Raw genomic sequence first — 22,046 nt, 5'->3', positions numbered from 1 at the left:
CCAAGTGTCACTTTCTCATCAAGCAACACAATGGACTTGAGGTTCCAAATACATTTATAATAAAATGGAAGAATAATAACATGAAATTAAATGTTTTAAATTTTAAATAATCACTTTTTAATAATTTAAACAATGTGGAGAAGCGAGGCCACCTATGAGATGTTTTTATCAGTGTAAATTTTATGCTTTCCAAGGAGTAACAGGGGCTTCTCCTTGCTGGTCTCCTGCAGATGCAGTTGCAGGAGCTGAACCCCAACCAGGGAATTCGCTCTCACAAGAGGAGAGTTGCCCTGGCTCTCACCACTTTAGGACCACATGTGGAAGATGTACAACTTAATGCTGAAGGAACCCTTCTTAATCCTCTGATCTGACCTGTTTTCTAAAATAGGCTGAGGAATTTCACTCAAACCGCATCTGCATGGAGCTCAGTATTTCTAACATCATTTTCTTGAAGTATTTGCTATTCCCACGCACTCTAGTAAATCTTTAAATAATCTTTAAATTGATCTAGCTCTTTTTTTTTTTTCCTAGTTGTGGAGAATAAAAACACGGAAAACAACTAGCAGTGTGTATGAATGGAATTTCTTTACTTAAATGCATGGGAGCTGCTGGTATCTCACCAGGAGAGCACAATAAAGTGGGTAAGAAGTTAAGACTCAGACCTTCAGCATGTTAGGATGGATTGTAGCCACCTTCTTGCTTCCCAGAGTAGGAGTCCAGTGGGTACGGGTCTGCCTTTCCTCCCAGATGCCACTAGCACAATCTTAGCACAGCAATGGGAGCGTAAAGCCTTGTTGCAATCCTTCTGATGCATATCTACCCCAGATCCAGGGGATTCATTCTTTTCTCCTACTGTGCAGAAGAAAAATACAGCAATTAATAAAAAAGCAAACCAAACCCACACAGGCTGTGCCACCAGGAAAACTGAATTTCCCTGGCAATTGAAACCAGAGGAGTGGGTGAATCAAGAAAGCTCTGGAAAGTGGGGCTGGGAGCATGCCTGCGTAATGAGGCAACCCCACCATGCTTCCAGGGAAGACCAAAAGGCCCAGATATAGGTCACCTGAGGTTTGGTGTTGCTATTTTGGTCTGTTCGTCTGCTCTCATGAGTTCTGGATGTTACTAAAGACAGTGACAGCTGGTTCCTTTTTTTTCTTCCCCTTCATTTTCTCCACTCCTGAGCCTGGAAATCACCCATCTCTACACAAAGCACCATCACCTCTGCATGGGGATCTCGGAGATCCATTTTCAGCCACAGGCCTGGATCCACTGATCATTTCAGCAAGTGATGTCTAGTTTTGGAAGATAGGAAGCTGCAGCAATCCATGTAAGCCACATCAGCAGCATCATCTGACTGTCATGATGGGCTCCCTGCTCCATGCAAACCATGCAGAGGCGGGAGAGTCCTGACCCCAAATTGCCACATACCCTTTGTGCAATATGAGGGAAGCAGCTGGAGTGGCAAAATTAACTGTAACAAGTGTTTCTCTTTGATTGCAGGGGCTGGAACTGGTAACCCAGGGCTTTCAGGGCTGGTTTTTTTCTGAATTATTAACTAAAGAAAGCATATAAGCAGGATTCAAAACAATTGCAAAGGAATCATGTTACCCAGCACCCTGAAACTCATTAGTATGTGTTATTACAGAAGAAGATAAAAGAAACCCCTGCATGAAAGTTATGGATCACGAAGGAATTTCCCTCCTGAGCCCTGTTGGCTGGAGATTTTGTTTTGAAGCAAGAAGGTTTATATCCTCACCAAAATTGTTTTGGCGTGGGTTTTTTTGCTGTCTTTAGTAGTACATATCTGCACAATCTTATCTAAAACTTGCCCAACCATGAGCATCAGTTCTTGTCCAGTGGAAAGGAATTCAACAGACCGCAATGCATGGTGCAGAAAAATTTCCTCTTAGCCACTTACGATAACATGTCACTTTTTTATGAGCAAATACAGGGAAAAGGTAATTCATCCTGTTTTCCGAATCCCATTTGGTGTTTTGAATAATTCAGTTGTCTTTGGTGTAAAGCTGCTACGTTCCTCCTGGGCAGCGCAGTGTACACATGGTGTATTTGGATGCATCTTGGTGAAAAAGATGCAGATCCCCAAACCAAACTCCTCTTTTCGGGTGATAGTTCAAAGTAACAGGATGACCAGTTTTCAGCCTGCAAAAATAGGGTTTGCATTGCATGCCAGGGAGGGTGCATGGGGGCCTGCAGCACCGGAGAGACCTGTTGGAGCAGGTCCAGGGAAGGGCCACAGAAACAATCAGAGGGCTGAAACACCTCTGCTATGAGGACAGCCTGAGAGGCTTGGGGTGGTTCAGCCTGGAGAAGAAAAGGCTCCAGGGAGACCTTATTGTGGCCTTTCAGTACATAAAGAGTCTGACAAGAAAGCTGGAGACGGCCTTTGTACAAGGGCATGTAGCGATAGGACAGGGGGAATGGCTTTAAACTGAAAGAGGGGAGATACAGACTAGGTATAAGGAAAAAAATGTTTACAATGAGGGTGGTGAAGCACTGGCACAGGTTGCCCAGAGAGGTGTTAGATCCTTTGCTGCCCCCATCCCTGAAAATGTTCAAGGTCAGGTTGGACGGGGCTCTGAGCAACCTGATCCGGTTGAAGATGCCCCTGCTCATGGCAGGGGGCTTGGGCTAGGTAGCCTCTTCTGGTGGGCTGATCCTGGCTGGGTGCCAGGTGCCCACCACAGCCACTCTATCACTCCCCTCCTCGACTGGACAGTGGAGAGGAAATGTAACGAAAGGCTCGGAAGGCTCGTGGATCCAGATAAGGGCAGGGAGCGATCATTCATCAGTTCTGGTCACAGGCAAAACAGACTCAACCTGGGGAAATTAACTTATTACCAATCAAGAGTAGGTTAATGAAAAAAGTGGCGGGTCCATCTTGGAGCTGGCCTGCGCTGGCTCCATCAGACATGGGGGAAGCTTCTAGCATTTTCTCACAGAATCCATCCCTGTAGCCCCCCTTCCACCAAAATCTGGCCATGCAAACCCAACACACCTTTAAAGGTCCCTTCCAACTCAGACCATTCTGTGATTCTAGGATGTATATTTGTGTGGGGAACTAAAGCATTCAGGATATGTTTGAGGGTGCAAAGCATGCATGGATTATATCAGGTGACTGTAAAGGGCAGGGAAAGCCCAGCCTGGTACAACCTAATCTTAACTGCCCACTGGGAGTAATCTAAGCAAACACAACCACACCTGGGTTTTGCATTGAAAGGAAAAAGGTGATTCATTTCAGGGTGTAAAATGTTAAAGATAGGGAGCAACAGGGACTACAATGCAGCAGGATGAGTCCGAGATGAACTACAGAGTACAGCTTGGCAGGTGCCAGTCACCTGAGAGCAGGTCATAGAGCCAATTATCAAAAAGGTCTCACTGCGCAGCACCCACCAAGCCTGGTGAGCAAAACCAGCGCTGAGCACCCACCCAGGAAAGCAGTTATCCCACACAGAACTGCTCTTTGACTTTCTCAAGCCTGCCCTGGGGCATGCCATGAAGATAAATGCAGGCAAAACTTTTAATTGGAAGCAAAACAGAAGGGCAGGCAACCCAGGAGCATTGCAATGTGCATGTTGTAGCAGGGATGTCTCACCCCATCATCCTCTTCTGCTGGAGTTGTATTTTTCTTTCCACCTCATCTACAGCTTTGCTATGGCTATTGCCAGCACTCAGCTGAGTGTTCCCACTTCTCCTATGTGAGTAATGATGGAAAGACGGTTGGAAGAGGAAAAGCCATGGCATGACCTCCATTTCACAGCCACCAAGCATCCCTGGAGATTTCACAAAATCACAGAATGGTTTGGGTGGGAAGGGACCTTAAAGACCATCCAGTTCCAATCCCCTGCCATGTGCAGGGATGCCTTCCACTAGCCCAGGCTGTTCCAAGCCCCGTCCAACCTGGCCTTGAGCCCTGCCAGGGATGGGGCATCTACAGCTGCTCTGGGCAACCGGTGCCAGTGCCTCAGTACCTTCACAGCTAAGAATTTCTTCCTAATATCTAGTCCAAATCTATTATCTTTTAGTATCCACCTTCTTCACCCAGGAGGTTTTCCCTCGTCACTGTGCAAATGCTGCTCTCCCGTGTGCTGGCAGATTAGTGCTGGGATGTGCTGAAGCTTCACCCAGGCCGGAGTGATCTTGGATCTGGAAAGATGCGCTCGTGGGCTGCCTCTGCTGCAATCCTCTCCCAGCAGAACAAGCAGTCCTTCTGTTTCCCTTGTAAACCCATTAAAAAACAAGTGAAGCAAAACCCACATAAACAAGTTGACGCAGAGACTGGAAAGGTGAAACAGGTACTCCACACTCATAAATTAACCCCCTCCTGGGATCATGGTGACTTTACAGCTGACCCAATTGCCGTAGTTTCGGCACAGTTCAGTCCAGGCTGTGTAAGCCTCTCCCAGGCATTTCCCAGGCATCGTTCAAGGGCCCAGAGACCACTCCTGAAAGGCCATTTGGGTGCAAGTGCCTCTTTTCCAGAGCCGAAAGGTTTTAGTGCTGGCAGCTGGTTCAAGGCTGTACTGTCTTTAGGCTGAAAATCTTGGGGAAAATCATCCTCTCCTGCACACTTGCACGTCCGCAGCAGCAAAATCAGGGGTTCTGCCCTGAACATGAGCCCAGATACCGGGCAGTTGGCAGCAGCACTTCTATTTTTTCCTCCCACTTCGCTCATTTTTACCTCCACAGGGGTCAGTTTGGTGGTAGCATAAAAACAGCTCTCAGGACTATGAATTCTTTTATTTGATACCACTGTCCTAGCAGTTACAACTGAAAACCATAAGCTCCAGCAATCACCGCCCACCACTTCACAGAGACCTCCCTGGCCCCTCTGCTGCGTCGTGCAGCTTCTCAGCTCAGTATCACAGGATGGTTGGGGTGGGAAGGGACCTCCAGAGGCCATCTGGTCCAACCCCACTGCCCAAGCAGGGCCACCTAGAGCCAGTTGCCCAGGACCACATCCAGATGGCTTTTGAAGATCACCAAGGATGGGTACTCCACCACCTGCCTGAGCAACTTGTGCCAGTGCTCAGGTGAGGAAGAAGCAGAGGGAGGAAGACGCAGAGAGAAGAGAGAGTGGGCCTTGGATGAGGCGAGACGAGGAGAAGGCAGCAGAGGGGCTGGCATGAAGAGTATGCTGGTATGAGGTGGTAAAAGACCTTGCTGCAGCTTGATAGTTTGGAGAGCGCTGTGACACTCGGGTACCCTCACAGTATAAAAGTGTTTCCTGATGTTCAGAGGGAACCTCCTGTGTTTCAGCATGTGCCTGCATGGGAGGGAGCAGTGGCCTCTGGTCCCATCTTTTCTACTTTGAAGGTAGAACTTCCATCCTTGAGAGAGATCTCCATCCGTGTGATCTCCATCATTGGGCACCCACACCTGGCCACCCACAGTGGTGCTCCCACTGCTTTGAGCTCCCCACTTTCTTCAGCTTAGGCTCCTTGGGCTTGGCTTGGCTAGGCTCAGCTCAGCTCAGTTTGGCTATGCTAGTCTCGGTTTCACTCAGCTCAGCTCGACTTGGCTCAGCTTGGCTTAGCCAGGCTCAGCTTGACTTGGCCAAGTTTGGCTAGGCTAGCCTAGGCTCGACTTGGCTCAGCTCAGCTAGGCTAGGCTCTGTTAGGCTAGGCTAGGCTAGGCTTAACTCGGCTCAGCTTGGTTTGGCTGGGCTAGTCTTGGCTTGGCTTGGCTTGGCTTAGCTTAGCTCGGTTAGGCTAGGTCGGCTTGGCCATGATAGAAAGCTTAGAAATAACTAGATTAATGGGATATGGAAAACTCTGAATAATTAAAACTCTCACTGTATGTACAAAGAGGAGCTTCACAGTATGACTTTGCAAATTAGGCCAGGTCCTGGGGCCCTTTGTACTGATAAGTTGGACCTGGGATGCTCTGTGTGCTGATAAGAAGACACTGGTATGCAAACATCTGTGCCTGGAGATAGGAAAACTGGATCTTTTCAGTTTGGAAGAAACTCAACACACAACTGAGTCTGCACAAAGAGTGAAGGTGAAAAGTTCAGAGTGAGGGAGACTACTAAGCCTTCATCCTCAATGACCCCCACAACCACCACCAGGAGACAGTGCGAAAGCGCAAATGGGAGGAAACTTATGTTAATTACTTCTTGGTAGACTAATTATCCTAACCCAACCTATTCTCAGGCATCTATTGAATATGTATGAATGTATACTTTGAATCACACATGCACAAAGAAGTCAGGGCAGCAGGTGCTTTTGGAATTACCCACCCTGATGAACGCCAGTGAATTAAACATACCTGCTTTACAACCTATCCTGAGTTATAAAGTTTAATTCCGCATGTCAGCCAGGCTCATCTAGGCTTCCTCGGCTTGGCTTGTCTAGGCTAGGCTAAACTCCACTTGGCTCAGCTCGGCTTGGTTAAGCTAGACATGGTTCGGCCAGGCTCAGCTAGGCTAGCCTAGGCTCAGCTCAGCTTGGCTTGTCTAGGTTAGGGTCAGCTTGGCTCAGCTAAAATCAGCTCAGTTCAGCTTTGTTTGGCTAGGCTAGGCTCAGCTGGCTCAGCTCAGCTTAGCTCGGCTCGGTTAGGCTAGCCTCGGCTCAGCTAGGCTCAGCTTGCTTTGGCTAGGCTAGCCTAGCCTAGGCTCAGCTCGGGTAAACTCGGGTCGGCTGGGCTCAGCTCGGCTTGGGTAGCCTCTGCCTGGTTCAGCCGGGCTAGGCTCGGCTCTGCCAGGCTCGGCTGGGCCCGGCGGGGTGAACTCTGCTCGGCTCGGGCCGCGGGGCCACCCCCGGGCGGGGCGCGCATGCGCGGGGGCACCCGCTGGCGGCGGCGCTGCCGGAGGCGGCGGCCGCGGGAGTGGGTGGTGGCGGCGGCGGCGGGGAGAGCGCGGGCGGTGAGTGCGGGCGCAGCCCCGGTCCCCCCCCCCGCGGGCAGCTCCCCTCCCCCGGGGACACTCCGCCGAGGGTCCCGTGCGGGACCCAGCACGGGGGCTTCTGCTGCCCGCTGGGCTCCGGCGTCCCCGCGTGGGTACCGCAGCTCGCGGCACCACGCTCCGCCGCATCCCCGGCGCGGCGGGAGCATCCTTCCGCGGGGCTGGGTCACGCAGGGGCCGGTGCACGGGCAGCACCCCAGCGGCCACCCCCGGGGGGGTTCCCCGCGCGGGTAAAGCACGCGTGGAGCGGGAGGCACAGTGGGACGCGAGATCTTTACCCCACACGCACCCCACGCACAACCGTGGTCTGTCTAGCCGGGGTCGGTCCCGCGGCCGGGTGGGCAGCAGAGGAAGGGCGTCAGGAGGGGAGGGACGCATGGGGACAAATTTTCTTTTGCCATAGATTGCCCTCACGCCCCCGTGACCTGCACCTCAAGGACTTCGAGGAGGAGAGAGGTGGGCATCGGTTTTCCTCCGTGTTTGTTTCTAATAGCCGTGGGTGGGTTTTCCTTTCGTGACTTTGACCCCTGGGGTGTTCCGGAGGCCGCGGCAAGGAAACGCATAGTTCAGCCATGAGCTGGGTGAAGAACCAGCTCCTGTTGTTTGCTTTGGAGCTGCTACCTGCCCATTTCACTTGACGCGCCCCAGCTCGTGGCCTCAAAGCATCCATGAAGGGTTGTTCCCTGCTTATCTTCTCCAGGATGCTTCAGGGGCTGTTGGTTGTGTTGCCTCTATATCCCATCTGGATTTTTTCCTGGCTGAAAATGCCATGAGCATCTCGCTTTTTGAGGGGAAAAAGAAGTTGTAGTCTTGAACTGTTCTGGTTAGCACCGACAAAAATATATATCCATCTAAAATTGGGTAAACGTTTAACAGTCGTTTGCTCTGCATCAAACTAACTCATCTCTGGCATGAGCAGGGTTGGATACGGAGCCTCGCAGTAGCTGTGCTGGGGTGGGAAGTGCTGCAGATGCACTGGCACTGGGTATGCAGGACTGGTGGTCCCAGACCCGATGTTTGTTCAATAACCGTGCAGCTCTGGTGGTTCATCCCTTGGCTGGAGCACACGGCTTTATACTGCACTGCGGGATGGGGACCTGCATTTGTTGTCAGAGGCTGTAGGATCATTGCTTCAGAGCTGGGAAATAACCTCGGCACACTTGAGGTGCGGTTATTTGGGGGGATTGCCAGCTGTGGCAGCCGAATAGGGGTTAGGATGAGGATGTGTGTGATGCCACGCTGGCATTGGTTGTTGAAAAAGAGTGAAGTCACGAAAAGGTCATGAAAAAGGATGAAGCACTTACGCAGTGCTCCACCGGAGTGAAATCCTGGGGGTCTGAAGTCTGATTTTGCTCTGCTGGGGCAGGGAGGGGATGGGCAGCCGTGAATTATACCACCGACCCGTGCTCCTGCCTTTGTGTGGGGTTCAGGGGAGTGAGACATGTTACAAACAATTCCTAGAAACCCACCGGCTTGTCGGGCCAAACCACAAGCTGTTACACATTTCCTCCAGCTCAGCTGGTAAAAGATGTGCGTTAACAGCCCTGCTCGCTGCGGGATTTCCTTTTTTCTGGGCATCATTGCTTTTATTTTATTTACACTGAAGCTGCGGCCAGAGCCTCTGGCTATGAGGGTTGTGTTCCTCTGGCCGCAGGGAGGGATGGCCAGTGTGAGCGATATGCCAGCAGCGCAGGCAGAGGCTGAGGACAGGGGAGCTGCCATTGCCAGGTCACGTGTGTATGCTTGCAGCTACTTGCACATCTTGAGTCATGCACCAGCTTAATTTTTAGCTGCCAGTGTACATGATAACCCCCGCGCCTGGGGTCAAGCCAGGCCCTTTAGTTGCAGTATCCATTTATGCTAAAGAAATTCCTCCAGAGGAACAGATTCCCAGAAAGGCTCCTGGAGGCTCTGCGTTTGGTCTGCAGCTGTACACGTGTGGCCATACCTTACATCCTCTATCCTTGGGGCACAGGCAGTAGCAAGTGGAAGCTTGCTCCCAGTTGCTTTTTTTCCCCCCCAGCAAATCTTTGGGATCGAATAGGGATGTAAGCAAGCAGACACAGCACAGTCTGCATCTCTTGTTTGGGGGGGCAATCTGCCACCTGGCTCTTGCTGGTCCTTGCTCAGGGCTTCACAGCCCCCTGGAAGGGTGGCACTGCTGTCATTGCAAACCTAGAAGCTTGCTGGGAGAGGCCACGGGTTGAATAGGAGGAGGTCCTGGATGGGGACAAAGACTTTTAGTGCAGGGAAGAGGAGAGCTTGAAGCCCCAGGGGCTTGGCACAGAGCTGCAGTCTCTCCCCGGCAGCCTGCTCTCTACCCACAGTGGTGGTGTGCATGATTTATATACATTTTTTTCTAATGACCAAAGCTCTAAAATCCACAACATTAAAAAAATGTTTTTGTGCAAGAGGCTTTTGTGGATGACAGCAAAGCTAAGCAGCCTCAGGCCATAGGCTCTGGGAGATCTTTTGGCAACGGGGTCTGGACCCTCAAACTGCACACAACCAGTCTGGTTTGGTTGCTCTGCCTGCAGGCGAATGGTTCCTGGGTTGTCCCATCAGCAGATAGATCTGAGCAGGGAGGGATTTGCTGGCTTGTTGAGGTCTCCCTGTGCTAGCAGGAGTTCCTGTCTCCAGCAGATCTGCACTGAAAGATTTGTCCTGTTGGTGGGTGCTAGTTCTGTGTCTTTAGGAAAGGCACAAGGTAAGTGACCTCTTACGTTGGCAAACTGGCTGCAGAGGTGCTGTGCTCACAGGGTGTGCACGCAGCTACTCAGGTGTGGAAGGGAAGGACACCATATCTCATGGAGCTTGCAGGAGGAAGTTTGGGAGGTGAGAGTGGGATGCAACGAATCCAGGCTCCTTTTTCAGTCAATGAGGAAAAAAACCCTAGTCACTTCTCTGGCACAATTCCAGCTTTGGCATCTGAAATGGATCAGTCAACCCACTCCATTGGTGGTCCCTGCATGATTGGATATAGCAGGCAGGCACTGATGTGAGTGGCTGGACCAAAACCATGCCCAGGATTGTGCTAACACTTCAGCAGCCTGGTGGTAGCAGGTCATTGATTGGGACTGTGTCCTGGTCTTGTTTCGTTACTGGTGTACTCAAAGCTTGTAATCATGGGTGTTCCACGCAGGGATCTCACATCCACCCAAAACTGAGCCCCAAAGCACTGGGGGCTGTGTTAGTTGTGTGTGGGAAAAGAAAGTGGTGAGCTGATCTGGAAAATGCAAACAGCAAAGGTTTAGTGAGATCAGGAAGGAAAACTGCAGATTATTACCTTGATCTTGAGCAATTTTTGATATGGGAGGGATGGATTTGCCTGAGGAGATAATTCTCACCCAGAGTCTATGGGTAGAAATAATGAACATTAACATTTTTGCATCTGCCTAGTACTGTAGATGGGGATTTTTTTTCATGCACTGAGTGTATATTGACTGTGTTATAAGTATCATCACCATGGTTTAACTGTGGTTAGGCATGAAGAAACTGCAGCTGTGTTTATCTCGTCAGATCAGAAATGTGCCACGGTGACCCACACCATTGCCCAGCATGGTCTGGGAGTTAGCACAGTCCAGAAATTATTCGCAGCAGACAGTTTGCATGTGGCCACTCATTTCAAGGGTGCAGCAGCACGACAGTGGTTGGCTGATCTCAGAACTGAACACTCGGTGCTGTGAAAATCAGACCCTCACACATGATGTCTGACTCAGGGTTTGGACTCTCATAATAAAGCCAGCAGCCTCACAAAAGTCTTCCATTTCCTAACTTTGGATTGCCACTGCCCTGCTTTGCTCGCCCAGACACCTCAGGGGCTCCTCCTTGGTGGGATTGTGTGGATCCCCTCAGCTTTGCTGCAGGGACACCGTATTTGCCAGCAGCTTTGTTTTGTTCTGCCCCCTCCAAGCACAGCATTCATTGCACCGGCTCTGCTGCTCTCATCACCTGGACCCGTCCCAATGCGTAGGCAATGCCGAACCCATGTCAAGAGGCACTTGCTGCTTAGCACGGCTGAGCTGGCTGCCAGCCCGGCTTGCTTCCAGGCCAGAAATCGCAGGGGACTGACACTGCCATGGCTTCCATGGGGGATCCTGCCATCTCCCGCTGGCTTTAATGGCTCATCTCGCGGCGTCACGAGACGTTCGTTTCCTGATTAATATATGCTTGGATGAACCCTGCTTCAGCTACACACTGTGTGCATGTGTATATACAGAAAGGTAGAATCTGAGCCATTTTCTTTTATTTGAAATTTTCCACAAGGTTACTTTGACCTTTTTTCTTAACAGATGAGGTTATTTTAAGGCTTGCCCTTCAATGTCTCCAGTAAATCACTTCACGTCACCTTTTACCCTCCAGAGCATCCTAAGCTGTGCAGGTCCCTGTTGGATGAGTGCTTGTAATACACCCATTGAGCTGATGTAGATGTAACCGGGTACGTACACGTGTCAAGGGAAATGAAATATTCTGTGCAATGCACTGTTAAGTAGTCCCAGCACTGCCTGGTGCCTTACAGTGGTGCATTAAGAACATATCTTGTTCTCATTAAGCAGGCGAGGATTGGCATCCCCATTTTTAATAGATGAGGAGGTGTAAGTCAAATGTACAGAAGTCCCAAGCACCTGACCTCTCTCTGGTTGTGGGAATTTCCACTTTTTCAACGCTGGAGTGTAGATCAGCCCTTCATACCCTGCTGCCTGCTCAGGCACGGCTTGTTTCTGACCTCTGCGACACCTGTGTAAATCCCAGTAACTCCCAGCGGAGGGAATCTGAGCGCTGTGTTCATCTGTTACAGTTAGGAGGAAGGTTAGCACCTAAACCTTTGTCACCAGAAGGAAGCAGATAATACTAAGACTACATAGGAGTTCCTGCTTGAGCCAGTCTCTGGTCTCTTAGTTTCTCATCCCTAGTGGAGCCTTTTGAAAACACCAGGCAGAATGTGATGGAGGAGAGGGCACTGGGCTCCCAAGCTGTCTTTCAAAGTTTGCCCTGAGCCCTCGGCAAGTGGTTTAGTTATAGGAGGAGATGCTTGTGTTCAGGGAGGACCAGCCTGCAGGCAGCAGGCTTTGGGAAGGGTCTTACTGCCTCTGAGCTGGGTGCAGCCTTGGTGAAACCTCTCCTAGCCCTGGGAGAGGCAAGCTGAACTGCCCTCTGCCATCCTGGTGCTGTAGGAGCTTCAACACCAAAGTTAACCCCATGTAGGAAGGGGTCAGAATAAAAACCCAGGTTTCAAAATGACCTGGAGTCCCTCCAGGGACTTCTGCTCAATTCCCAGAAGAGAGGAATTCAGGAATTAATCACCTGCAGCTCTCAAAACCACTCTGTTGCCCACTGCTGCACGATCACTGCTGTTATTTTGATGCTGTTCACAACCACTTTTTCTTTTTTTTCCTATTTTAAATAAAACACATTTCTTAAAGACTTCCCCACAGCTGAGTTCCCCAGTCCTCTCTGCTTTGTTTTGCAGGAATTACTGCCTTTTTGGAAGCCTGTGTAAACCTCTGATGCCTGAGTACAAGTCTGCAAGCAAATATATCACATTGGTACAGCCTGAGTCCCAGACAGTTAATGCAGAGGCCAGACCGGTGGGAAAATCGGCTGTCCTCTGTAGGAAATTTTCTCATTCAAACCCCTCCATCAGACTGTGCCCAAAAAGCAAAAGAGGTGGGAAAAGCTTGGGTTTCCAATTACTCTCTTCAAAAGAGAAAAATTGGAACAGGATCGTTCTCCTCCTGTGCCGCAGTTCTTATTGTGGCTGTAATGATACAGCCTGGCCATCATCCACTCCCTCCTTCTCGCCTTGCAGCTCCCTCCCTGAACAAATGATACTTGGTTGCTGTTAATTGGGAGCAGCCAAAATAACTGAATCCCCGGGAGATGGGGAGTGAGGACAGAATCTCAACGAGACGCCCTGCTGATGAATGTGGCTTTCAGCCGCTCCTACGCCCCCGTGAAGGGAAGAGAATAGGGGCTCTGTGAAAGTGAAACAGCCAGTGCTGACCTCAGATTTCTGGGTTGGTTGGTTTTTGGTGGGTTTTTTTCTTCTCTTTTCTAACGTTAATTGCTCGTTGCTTTGTCTATCACATGATCGCTGGAAATTGCCAACTTGTTCTCACTCATTAATGTCACAAGTTTGGTTTAAAATAAGCACTCTACCACGTTCCTGATTTAGCATTGTTTATCCAAGTATCAGATGTCTTTCTTGTGATTTTGGACTATTATTTTGAAAAATCTCTGACCCTCCCTCAGCCTGTTAAAAACTGGCATTTTGCAGCTATGAAACCCTGCCTGGAAGAATCTCTTCCATCTGCTGCTGTCAGGAAGATCTGCAGCGTCTATCCTCTCCCTAGCTCTACTCAAAGGCAATGCTCGCTGTATACACTGAGCTCTCGGGATGAGAGACCATGGCAAAATCCTGGCACTAACACACCGTACAAGCCGGAGCCAGCCTGTGCCTGGTACAGAAGCTGCCTGTTTCTCTCATATCCTTGTCAGCATGCAAAGCAGGCAGGCCATGGATGGTGGAAGGGGCGATGTGCCCCTCACTTTGGCATGCATCTGTATGCCCAGGCTTTGCTATCATCTTCCTGCATGTGCTGTGGTTGCCTTTGCTCTTTATGGGCAGGTTTCAGCATTTTGATGCCTCTGCAGGAGATGACCGCTCTGTCCCTTCTCCTGTGAGCTCTCCTGCCCAGGCTGTGCTGCTTCTGAGCTGATTTTTCAGTTCCTGATGTCCAGGCGTCCACAATAGTGTTAGTTTGTGTTTTCCATGAGGTGAGGAGCTTCACCATGCCTTTTCTCCTTGTGCCTCACCACCATGATCTCCATCTCCCAACATCAGTGCCTAAATAACTTTTTGTAGGATTTTCCAGCATCTTTCTGGGATGAATTGTGATGAAGATTCAACACTAAGTCCCCTGTAGTGGGCCCAAATTCTTGAACCATGCTTAGTTAAAGGGAAGCTGGGAGATTGCAAGCAGGTGTCCAAGCCCTCTTGCTTGACTTCTATCAGAACAAATGCTGGGAGAGGTGTAAAACACATTATGGCGGGTTAACAGAGAGGGCGGAGGAGCTTAGAACATGCAACACACTTCAGAGTCTGTACTTGCACATCTGCACAAGGACAACCTGTGCATAAGGCCTGGAGATCATCAGCTGGAGACAGCAGATGTCTTGGTGCTGCGGTGAGGGAGATGCAGCCAGTGTGGGAAGGGAGCTCTTGTCTGTGCACCTAGACAAGGAGATCAAACACTGTCTTAATATAGACACATCCATAAAATCTTCCTGTCCTTCCTACCCCAACGTGCTCAGCCTCCAGCCAATTTCAGACCAGATCATCCAAAGGAGATGTAGGGGAACAGAGGGTGAGTACTACAGTGCTGCATAGCCAGGGATAGTCTCCTTGCTTGGGCTTTGCCTTATGCTGAGGCTGAAGTCTGAATGAGCCTTTCTTTCTTCATCAGCTCCCAAAGAGCCAGAATAGACTGGCTGTACATTAGAACTAGGGAGAGCGGGTTTTCCACACACACATCCTCTCAAAGGAGTGCTGCAGAGTCAAAATTTGACTTGCCTCCCTAAATTTTGGCATGTAACCCCACAGGGATACACAAGCTGCTGAATTAACTGCATGTTCTATCAGAGCTGGACCCTGCAAACCCTTAAGAGAGAAAAAAAGTCTTTGTGAACGTGCACAACATCAGCCCCCCCAGTAAGGGTGCTTCTATCTTCAGTCTTATCTATGAAACTAAAACATTTGCAGGGACCATTTTTCCTTCTGTGGCTAAGGCAGCTCCATCTAACTCAGCAGCCAGATTCCCCTGTGGCAAACAGGAGAAAGACCCCGGCCCTGAGATGTGCTAAGGGAGAAAGCCTGGAAAGCGGAGGGAGAGAGAGAATTGCCTGGAAAATGTAACTTAATTATGATAACTCCCATCTGCTAGAATACGGAAGCAATCTGAAAATACTTTGTCTGTTATCAGAGGCATCGGGTTGTGAGAGAAAGTGGAAACTTGTAACCTGCTTCAGAGTCTGCTCTGACTTTTTTATGCTGTCTCTCCCTGGGACTTTTGACAGGTCCCACCTCCCTGCTTTCACTCTCTCTTGGTGTTTAACACTGTCCTGTCCTCTGTCACCAGCCTAGCATGGCTCTCCCATAATGTCCCCAGCAAACTATTCCTCTGCCTCACCTCTGGCAGCAGCTATCTGATGCAACAGAAGAAAAATACGCCATTTCCCACACTCAGGCAAAATACTTACTTGCATTGACATATTTTTGGCCATATCCATCCACTGCAGCTCTGGTTGGGTGCATATAAGCTAAGACGTCAGGTCCCACTCCTGGAAACATGTATGTGTTGGCTGCACAGGAGTAGCCACAGCCCTGCAGAGTCTGGTGGGGCTCCATCAGCATCAATTTCAGTTCAAGCATGGGCATCTGTGTGATGAGTTCTCCTCTGGTTTGTGTGGCGTAAACACCAGCAGGGAAGAGAAATATCTAGGGGGGAAGGGAAACAGAGGGTATTGAGAATTAATTCAGTGCTGTGAGGTAGTCTCCTGACATTAGGATCCTGCTGTGCCCTGAATCTGAATCTTTCCAGCCAGAGTTTAGCAGCTCTGGAGGTTGCCACAGAGTGGAGCACAGCAGGCAGAGCAGTGCCCAGCACTGGGGTTTGGCTGCTCTGAGCATCCAGGTACATCCCATCTGGCAGCACCTCAGCATGACTCCATAGATGCTCTCAAGGCTTCGATGCTGTATGCAAACTGCAGCCAGCTCTGATGCAGAGCCTCTCATTTCTTCATCACCTCCCAGTCATGCTGCTTCTTACACATGGAGGGATGAGGGCTGCAGGTCTGGGACTGTGGACTTCTCCCCTTCTCCCTCTGCCGTACTCACTGCAGCAGCCCCAGGTGTGCAACCCATGTGCAAGCTGTGTGGCAGTGAAGCCAAGCTTATTTGCAGCCTCCGTGATTTGGTTGGGACCCTCTTCACTCAGGTGCAGAAAGGCAGGTTATCCCTTAGAGGAGTAATTACATGCCAATTTTGTCTCTGAGCAGTGTGTTCTGGGGAAAGGGGTGAAAACTCCCCTCTGCAAGTCACTGGGTCCTTTCTTGATATCGAACTGCTTCTTGCATCCAGTCACTGGCAGCTCCTGGCTACTCCTGAACATGCTTAATGCTCAGTGCCTGAGGAGGGCAGGCTTGTGGTGTTGCTGTGCCCATCTGACATAGGCTGAACTGCAGGGCCAGGGCTGTGCCATCCTTCTCCATGCTGAATCTAGGTCTGCCGAGTCAAGAAAAGACCCTTTCCCCTAAGAACAGGACCAGCCTCAGTAGCGCCATGGCTTATCCCGCCCAGGGATGGCAGCATGTTCTTGCCCCCAGTACATGACCATTAATATTTCTTCTTTCTCCCCTTCCCGCAGGGTACGAAGCTGACGTTCCCCAGAGGCAGGCTCAAAGCCGCTGCACACAGCGAGATGACAGCCATCCTGGAGCGGATCAGCACACTGTCCCTCAGTGGGCAGCATCTCAGCCGTCTCCCCAGGCTGCTGGAGGATGGCTTCCCCAAGATGCCTTGCACAGTCAAAGAGTGTGAGGTGCCGCAGCTCTTCCGTGAGCCGTACATCCACACTGGGTACCGTCCCACTGGCCAGGACTGGCGGTACTACTTTCTTAGCCTCTTCCAGAAGCACAATGAGGTGGTCAATGTATGGACTCACCTCCTGGCAGCGCTGGCTGTGCTGCTGAGATTTAAGACATTCGTGGAGGCTGAGCAGTTACCCATGGACGCATGGTCCTTGCCTTTGCTCATCTTTGTTCTCTCCTCTGTCACCTACCTGACCTGCAGCCTCTTGGCCCACTTGCTGCAGTCCAAATCGGAGCTATACCACTACACCTTCTACTTCGTGGACTATGTTGGAGTCAGCATCTACCAGTATGGTAGTGCCCTGGCTCATTTCTACTACAGCTCTGACCAAGCCTGGTATGACAAGTTCTGGCTTTTCTTCCTGCCGGCAGCTGCTTTCTGTGGCTGGCTGTCTTGTGCCGGCTGCTGCTACGCGAAATACCGGTACCGACGGCCTTACCCCATCATGAGGAAGATGTGCCAGGTGATCCCAGCCGGGCTGGCGTTCATCTTGGATATTAGTCCTGTTGCTCACCGGGTGATTGTGTGTCATCTGGGGGGCTGTGAGGAAGATGCTGCTTGGTACCACACATACCAGATACTGTTTTTTCTTATCAGTGCTTATTTCTTCTCCTGCCCAGTCCCTGAGAAGTACTTCCCTGGATCCTGTGATATCGTTGGCCATGCCCACCAGATCTTCCACACCTTCCTGGCCATCTGCACCCTATCACAGCTGGAGGCCATTCTTTTGGATTACAAGAGCAGGCAGGAGATTTTCCTGAAGAGACATGGGCCTTTCTCTGTTTATCTCTCCTGCATCTCTTTTTTTGGCCTGGTGGCTTGTAGTGCTGTCACAGCTTACATCCTGCGATGCAGGATCAAGGCCTGCCTGGCTAAAAAGGACTCCTGAGCGTCACAAACATGATGGGCATGACATCACCGGGGTGGTGAAAATCAAGGAAAGGGGCATAACATATTAGAGACATAACTGTCTTATTTGCCTAACATGCTGTGACTAACAGGACCCTGGACTCAGGTGGAGGGCTGGAGATTTCACGCTGGCTGCATTTTCACAGCAGGGACTGCCTTTTGCCATCCAGGGGGATGTGGAGCATTTTAAGCCAGAACAAGTCGCTTAACCAAGGATGCTGGAATAGGCAGAGGTTTCTTGTTCATTCCCGTAAACCTGTGGGTGATACCTTGCTGAATGTCATGGAGGGCAGCGTGAAGGCTGTGAGACTGTAGAAGGGTCTGCCAGGGCTCACAACGCAGTGGAGAATGCACCACGAAGACCACAGCTGGATGTGATAACCTCTCTGGGTTTTGCCATCTCTGCTATCTGTGGGAGACCTGTTACTATCAAAGGCAGTAGCAAGGTTTCAGGAGGAGTCTACATTTCTAGGGTTCAACTGCAAGGGTATGTGTGGCACTGTGGCTGGTATAGTCCTTTTCCTGCTCCAGCTGGGCTAAGCCAGGTTCTCTTTATGGCCCCTTTGTCAAGTGCCTCAGTGCCAGGTTGCTGAGGTGGCTTTGGCAAAGCATGTTTGGAGATGTAGGCCTGACCTGGGGTCCTCTAGCATGAACTGGGTCTGAACCTGAGCCCTGGGTCTGCCAGTGACTGTTGTAGGTCCAGCACAGGTAGAGATGTTAGGTCAGCTCCATCTTTTCTTTCTGCATGACTGCACCATCTGCAGTGGAGCTGCTCATGAAAACTAAGGAGTCAGGCTCTCCCAAGGATTAATAAAAGGAGATGGGGTCTTCCTCAGCAGTCTGAATTTAACTTGAGGTAGTGGCAGTGCTGATGGCTATTTGGTAACCTATAAGACATGTCATCAGAGGCTCCTCATTTCCATTTTAAGTGTTTAGTTGCCTTTGAGGAGCTGGGCCTGGGTTAGGTCGGAGGCGGTTTTGAGCCTTCCTCAGTAGCAGTCAGTGGCAGAGGCTGAGCACTCCTGAGGCTGTCAGCATTCAGGACACTGGCCCCAGGAGGGAAGATACTTTTGATGCTTGGTGCATAATTTTAGCTGCTTGTGTGACAGGTTCATGCATTCCTGCATAGACTGGCTGTATCATCTGTCTAGGGAGTCTGACTGACCTCCAACAATGTCCATGGAGTGTAGAGTAACTTGGGTGTGACCTGTCTGATATGGGAAAGTCTCTGGGCCCTGGACTTCCAACAGCCTTACTATGGTCATGGCCAAAAGGGTACGAAAGTGAAGTAGTCCTTATTCCCCTCATAATGGGGCTTTCAGGACACCAAGCAGTCCTCAGTGGGCCTTATGGGAAAGCTGACCTTGAAGCTTCAGGATTGCTTTTCTCTGTCCGATGGAGTTGTGAATCTGGCATGTTTTTGTCAGCACTAGACGAAGGTAGAATAGCAAAAGGAGGAGGAAGGTTACAGCGTTAGTGTCGTATGCAACCTTGGGATAGGTTTGTCCCTGAGACTTGGTGATTCCTGTGTGGAGCAGCAAAGATAGTGGTCAAGGATACTTAATGTCCATGGGTCAGTCCTGTCAAAGGTGTAGCAAGGGTTGCTTTACTGTTTCTTCCACTAGGTGAGTCTCTTCTGTGCTTGCTTGTGGCAAATACCAGATACGGAGCCACACTGTTGCACTGAAGCTGGTAGCATTTGCAGGACAGGATGCTCAGAGCCAATGCAGAGATGTGGTCCCCCACAGCCTAGACACCTACTGTTTGACACACTGCTTGCTTTCTATAGTAAACCCTGGCACAGCTCTTCCCAGCTATACCCTGTGCAAGACCTGCAGCCTCAAAAAACATCTGGCAAATTCCTAGGAGCTATAAATCTTTGCTGAAAGCAAGGAACCCATGGGATCTATTCCAGCCACAGATTTGTCTCACTGAATCCAAGGGCAGGCAGATGAATTGTGATTGCTGGTTCTGAGCAGGCGGACCGTAGGGTTGGAGATATGATTTGTCATGACAAGCACTGATTTCTGCACTTGATCTGTTTTTTAACCATTGAGGGATGTGTGTGTTTGTGTATGTGCGTGTGCGCATGATTTATTACACAGAGAGGCTTTGCCTTTGGCTTTTATATCTTCAGAGCCTCCTAGTTGGGTCAAGATTAGCCTGAAGGAAACAGTGCTATGCTGCTGGAGGAGCAAAGTGGGCCAGACAACAGTGTCTCTGAAAACAGATCTATTAATAGGTGCTTTGCTGTGTCCTGTGTTTTGCAGACAGATTTGAAATTCATGTCCCTACTGACAAATTAAATATGAAGGGAGAGGGAAGCAAGTTTGGAGTACAGGAGAAGAAATCATAGGAAAGCCTTCAGGAGGTCATCTAGTCCACCCTTTCTCATCACTCTAGGCCTCCTGTTTTACATCCAGTCCAGCTGAGAAATTTCTTACTTCATTTCCTACAGTGCATTTTGACATTACAGTGCTGATCTAACAGCAGATTTGCCTCAGGGGTGTGGCAAGTGGAGATGGTCCCACTTAAACCTCATCATACCCCTTCCCATGCACAGAAGCTCATCTCACCTCAGAGCAAGCTGGTGCCAGGAGACAGACCAGCAGAAAACAAATCCTACTGAAAAAACCGTCAGTAATTTTCTGCTGGTTTTAACTTTCAGCCAGCTCATTTGGACAACACTGCTGCCTGCAGGGAAGGGCTGGAGTGGAGGCCAGCAGCAGTTCCTCCTTGCACAGCAGCTGGTTGCTCAGCTAGCTTAGCTGCCCTGATGGTCTTGCTCCCTCCATGGTCTCTGTGGGTCTTCTCCCAGTTTGGGGAAAGACTTCCAGCGGGAGCAGTGCTTTTTCTCACAGCCCGGTTTGCCTTGCTTTTGTGGCGGTAAAGCAGAATAAGCCACTGAGTGTGGGTCTGGCTGGACAGTACCAGTGGGCTCCTGTGCAAGAAGGCAAGTAAACCAGGCTGGTCCAGAGCTCCTTTCGGGGCTGAAACTGAGAGGGAGTGGGCATCGCTGCTAATAGCAAACCCTGCTCTGCTGCTACCTAGAGTTACACTGGAACCAAAGGAAGGGGTCATCCAGGCATTTCCTTCTCTAAGGGTTTGAAAATAGATGACGTGTCCTGCCCTTGTCAAAGGAGGATGAGTACAGTAATGCTGTCTAGTTCAGAGGCAGGGAGAGCAGGTGCCTGCATGGCTTTTCTGAGGTATTTCTCTTTCTTCTTTCTGTGTCTTCTCTTCCCTGGTCCAGCAGAAGTGAGTGTGTCAGTGGTGGTGTTTTTACATATTCTCATGTTACCCCTCAGGTGAAGCCACTCATGTCCCCGTGCGGCCCTGCACTCAGACCTGGAGCTGACCTCCTGGTTATTATGATGGGTTGATTTAGCAGGGAACTGCAATATGGATTGCTGCTGCTGTGAGGATGCACCCTTGTGTCACAAGGGGCTCGCCAACACTGGAGATTTCTTCATCCTTGTCTCCATCCTCCTCCTCTTCCTCCAACCAGCTTATTTCTTTCCCTCATCCCCGGAATTCATCCTTGTGCCTTATGCACCTGGCTGCCTACCTGGGCAGACTCCATATACTGTGCAGTCTCCTGCACCTCAGCTGGGCCGGGACTGGAAAGTGGCTGCCAGTTCCCTCCTGAAAGCCTTGCTGTTGATTTGGGGGAGACCAGGGCTGGGTCAGAGAGAGTAAAAATGCTGCTGTGATAAACTCTCAGCTTGTCCAAGAGCCTCTCGAGGCCTTTTCCTTGGGCTTACTGCTTGGAGCACACCTCCTTCCATCCTGGTGTTCCTCTAAGGAGGCAAGGCTGGGAGAGGTGTACCAGAGGCAGGGTTTGGTGAACAGCTGGCCACCAAAGGTTAAGCACATCTGAGATCCTGAAGGGACCAAGGTCCTAAACCTCTCCCCCAGGAATCTCTGGTCCTGAGACAGTATTTTTGCAGATCTTGCAACCTGGATCTGTAGAGGACAACTCCTGAGAATTCATCCCGATGTGCCTTATGCTATTCCTTTTCAGGATTCATCCTGAAGGAACCTGAGGCTCACAGGCAGCCTCTGCTGTCTGCCGGTCCATGGGTGCTCTTAACTGCTGATAGCCACTGACAGAATTTGCTTGGTGTACAGAGCAGAAGGGGAGGATGGAGAGAGGTGCCTTAAACTTGTATTTATGCCTAATGATTTGTGTAACAAGGCAAGGACAGGTTCCTCATGTGCCTTGTAATTTACGTCTTTTACTGACAAGACTATTTTTAAGCACTGTTTGTTACTAAACAGAAATACAAAAGAACTTGTATTTTTCTCCCTGGGAACAGGGAAGGGTATGAGTTTTAGAAATTAACCACCCCCTTCCCAACTTCCCTCTGCTGACTTTGTGTTGTTGAAAACATTGATAATATTTTAAGCTTTGTACTGTACTGATCATTATTTAAAAATTTTAGTGAAAAAAAAAAGAAATCTGTAAAAGCATCACGAGTGGTGTGGTGTGAAATTCCCAAATGCACAACTACAGAAGGTTATGAATCATTAGGAAGAAAAGTGGATAATAATTACAGAGTGGAT

General features: G+C 50.0%; 2 protein-coding genes across 2 annotated transcripts in view; one reads left to right on the top strand and one right to left on the bottom strand.

The window, feature by feature from the left end:
- The window catches only part of LOC102045850 (serine protease 48), a 235,877-nt gene that overhangs the window by 82,976 nt on the left and 130,855 nt on the right, over positions 1 to 22,046 (bottom strand). The window lies entirely within an intron of this gene.
- On the top strand, positions 6,813 to 21,953 carry PAQR8 (progestin and adipoQ receptor family member 8). The gene is made up of 3 exons (XM_055714015.1): positions 6,813 to 6,883; positions 7,326 to 7,378; positions 16,348 to 21,953. The coding sequence occupies exon 3, from the start codon at positions 16,402 to 16,404 to the stop codon at positions 17,458 to 17,460; it is 1,059 nt and encodes a 352-aa protein (XP_055569990.1). The 5' UTR covers positions 6,813 to 6,883; positions 7,326 to 7,378; positions 16,348 to 16,401; the 3' UTR covers positions 17,461 to 21,953.

This window comes from Falco cherrug, chromosome 6, assembly GCF_023634085.1.
Source record: "Falco cherrug isolate bFalChe1 chromosome 6, bFalChe1.pri, whole genome shotgun sequence".
NCBI classification, from domain to species: Eukaryota; Metazoa; Chordata; class Aves; order Falconiformes; family Falconidae; genus Falco; species Falco cherrug.
Note: the sequence above shows the minus strand (reverse complement) of the source record. Positions and strands in the feature narration are given on the sequence as shown.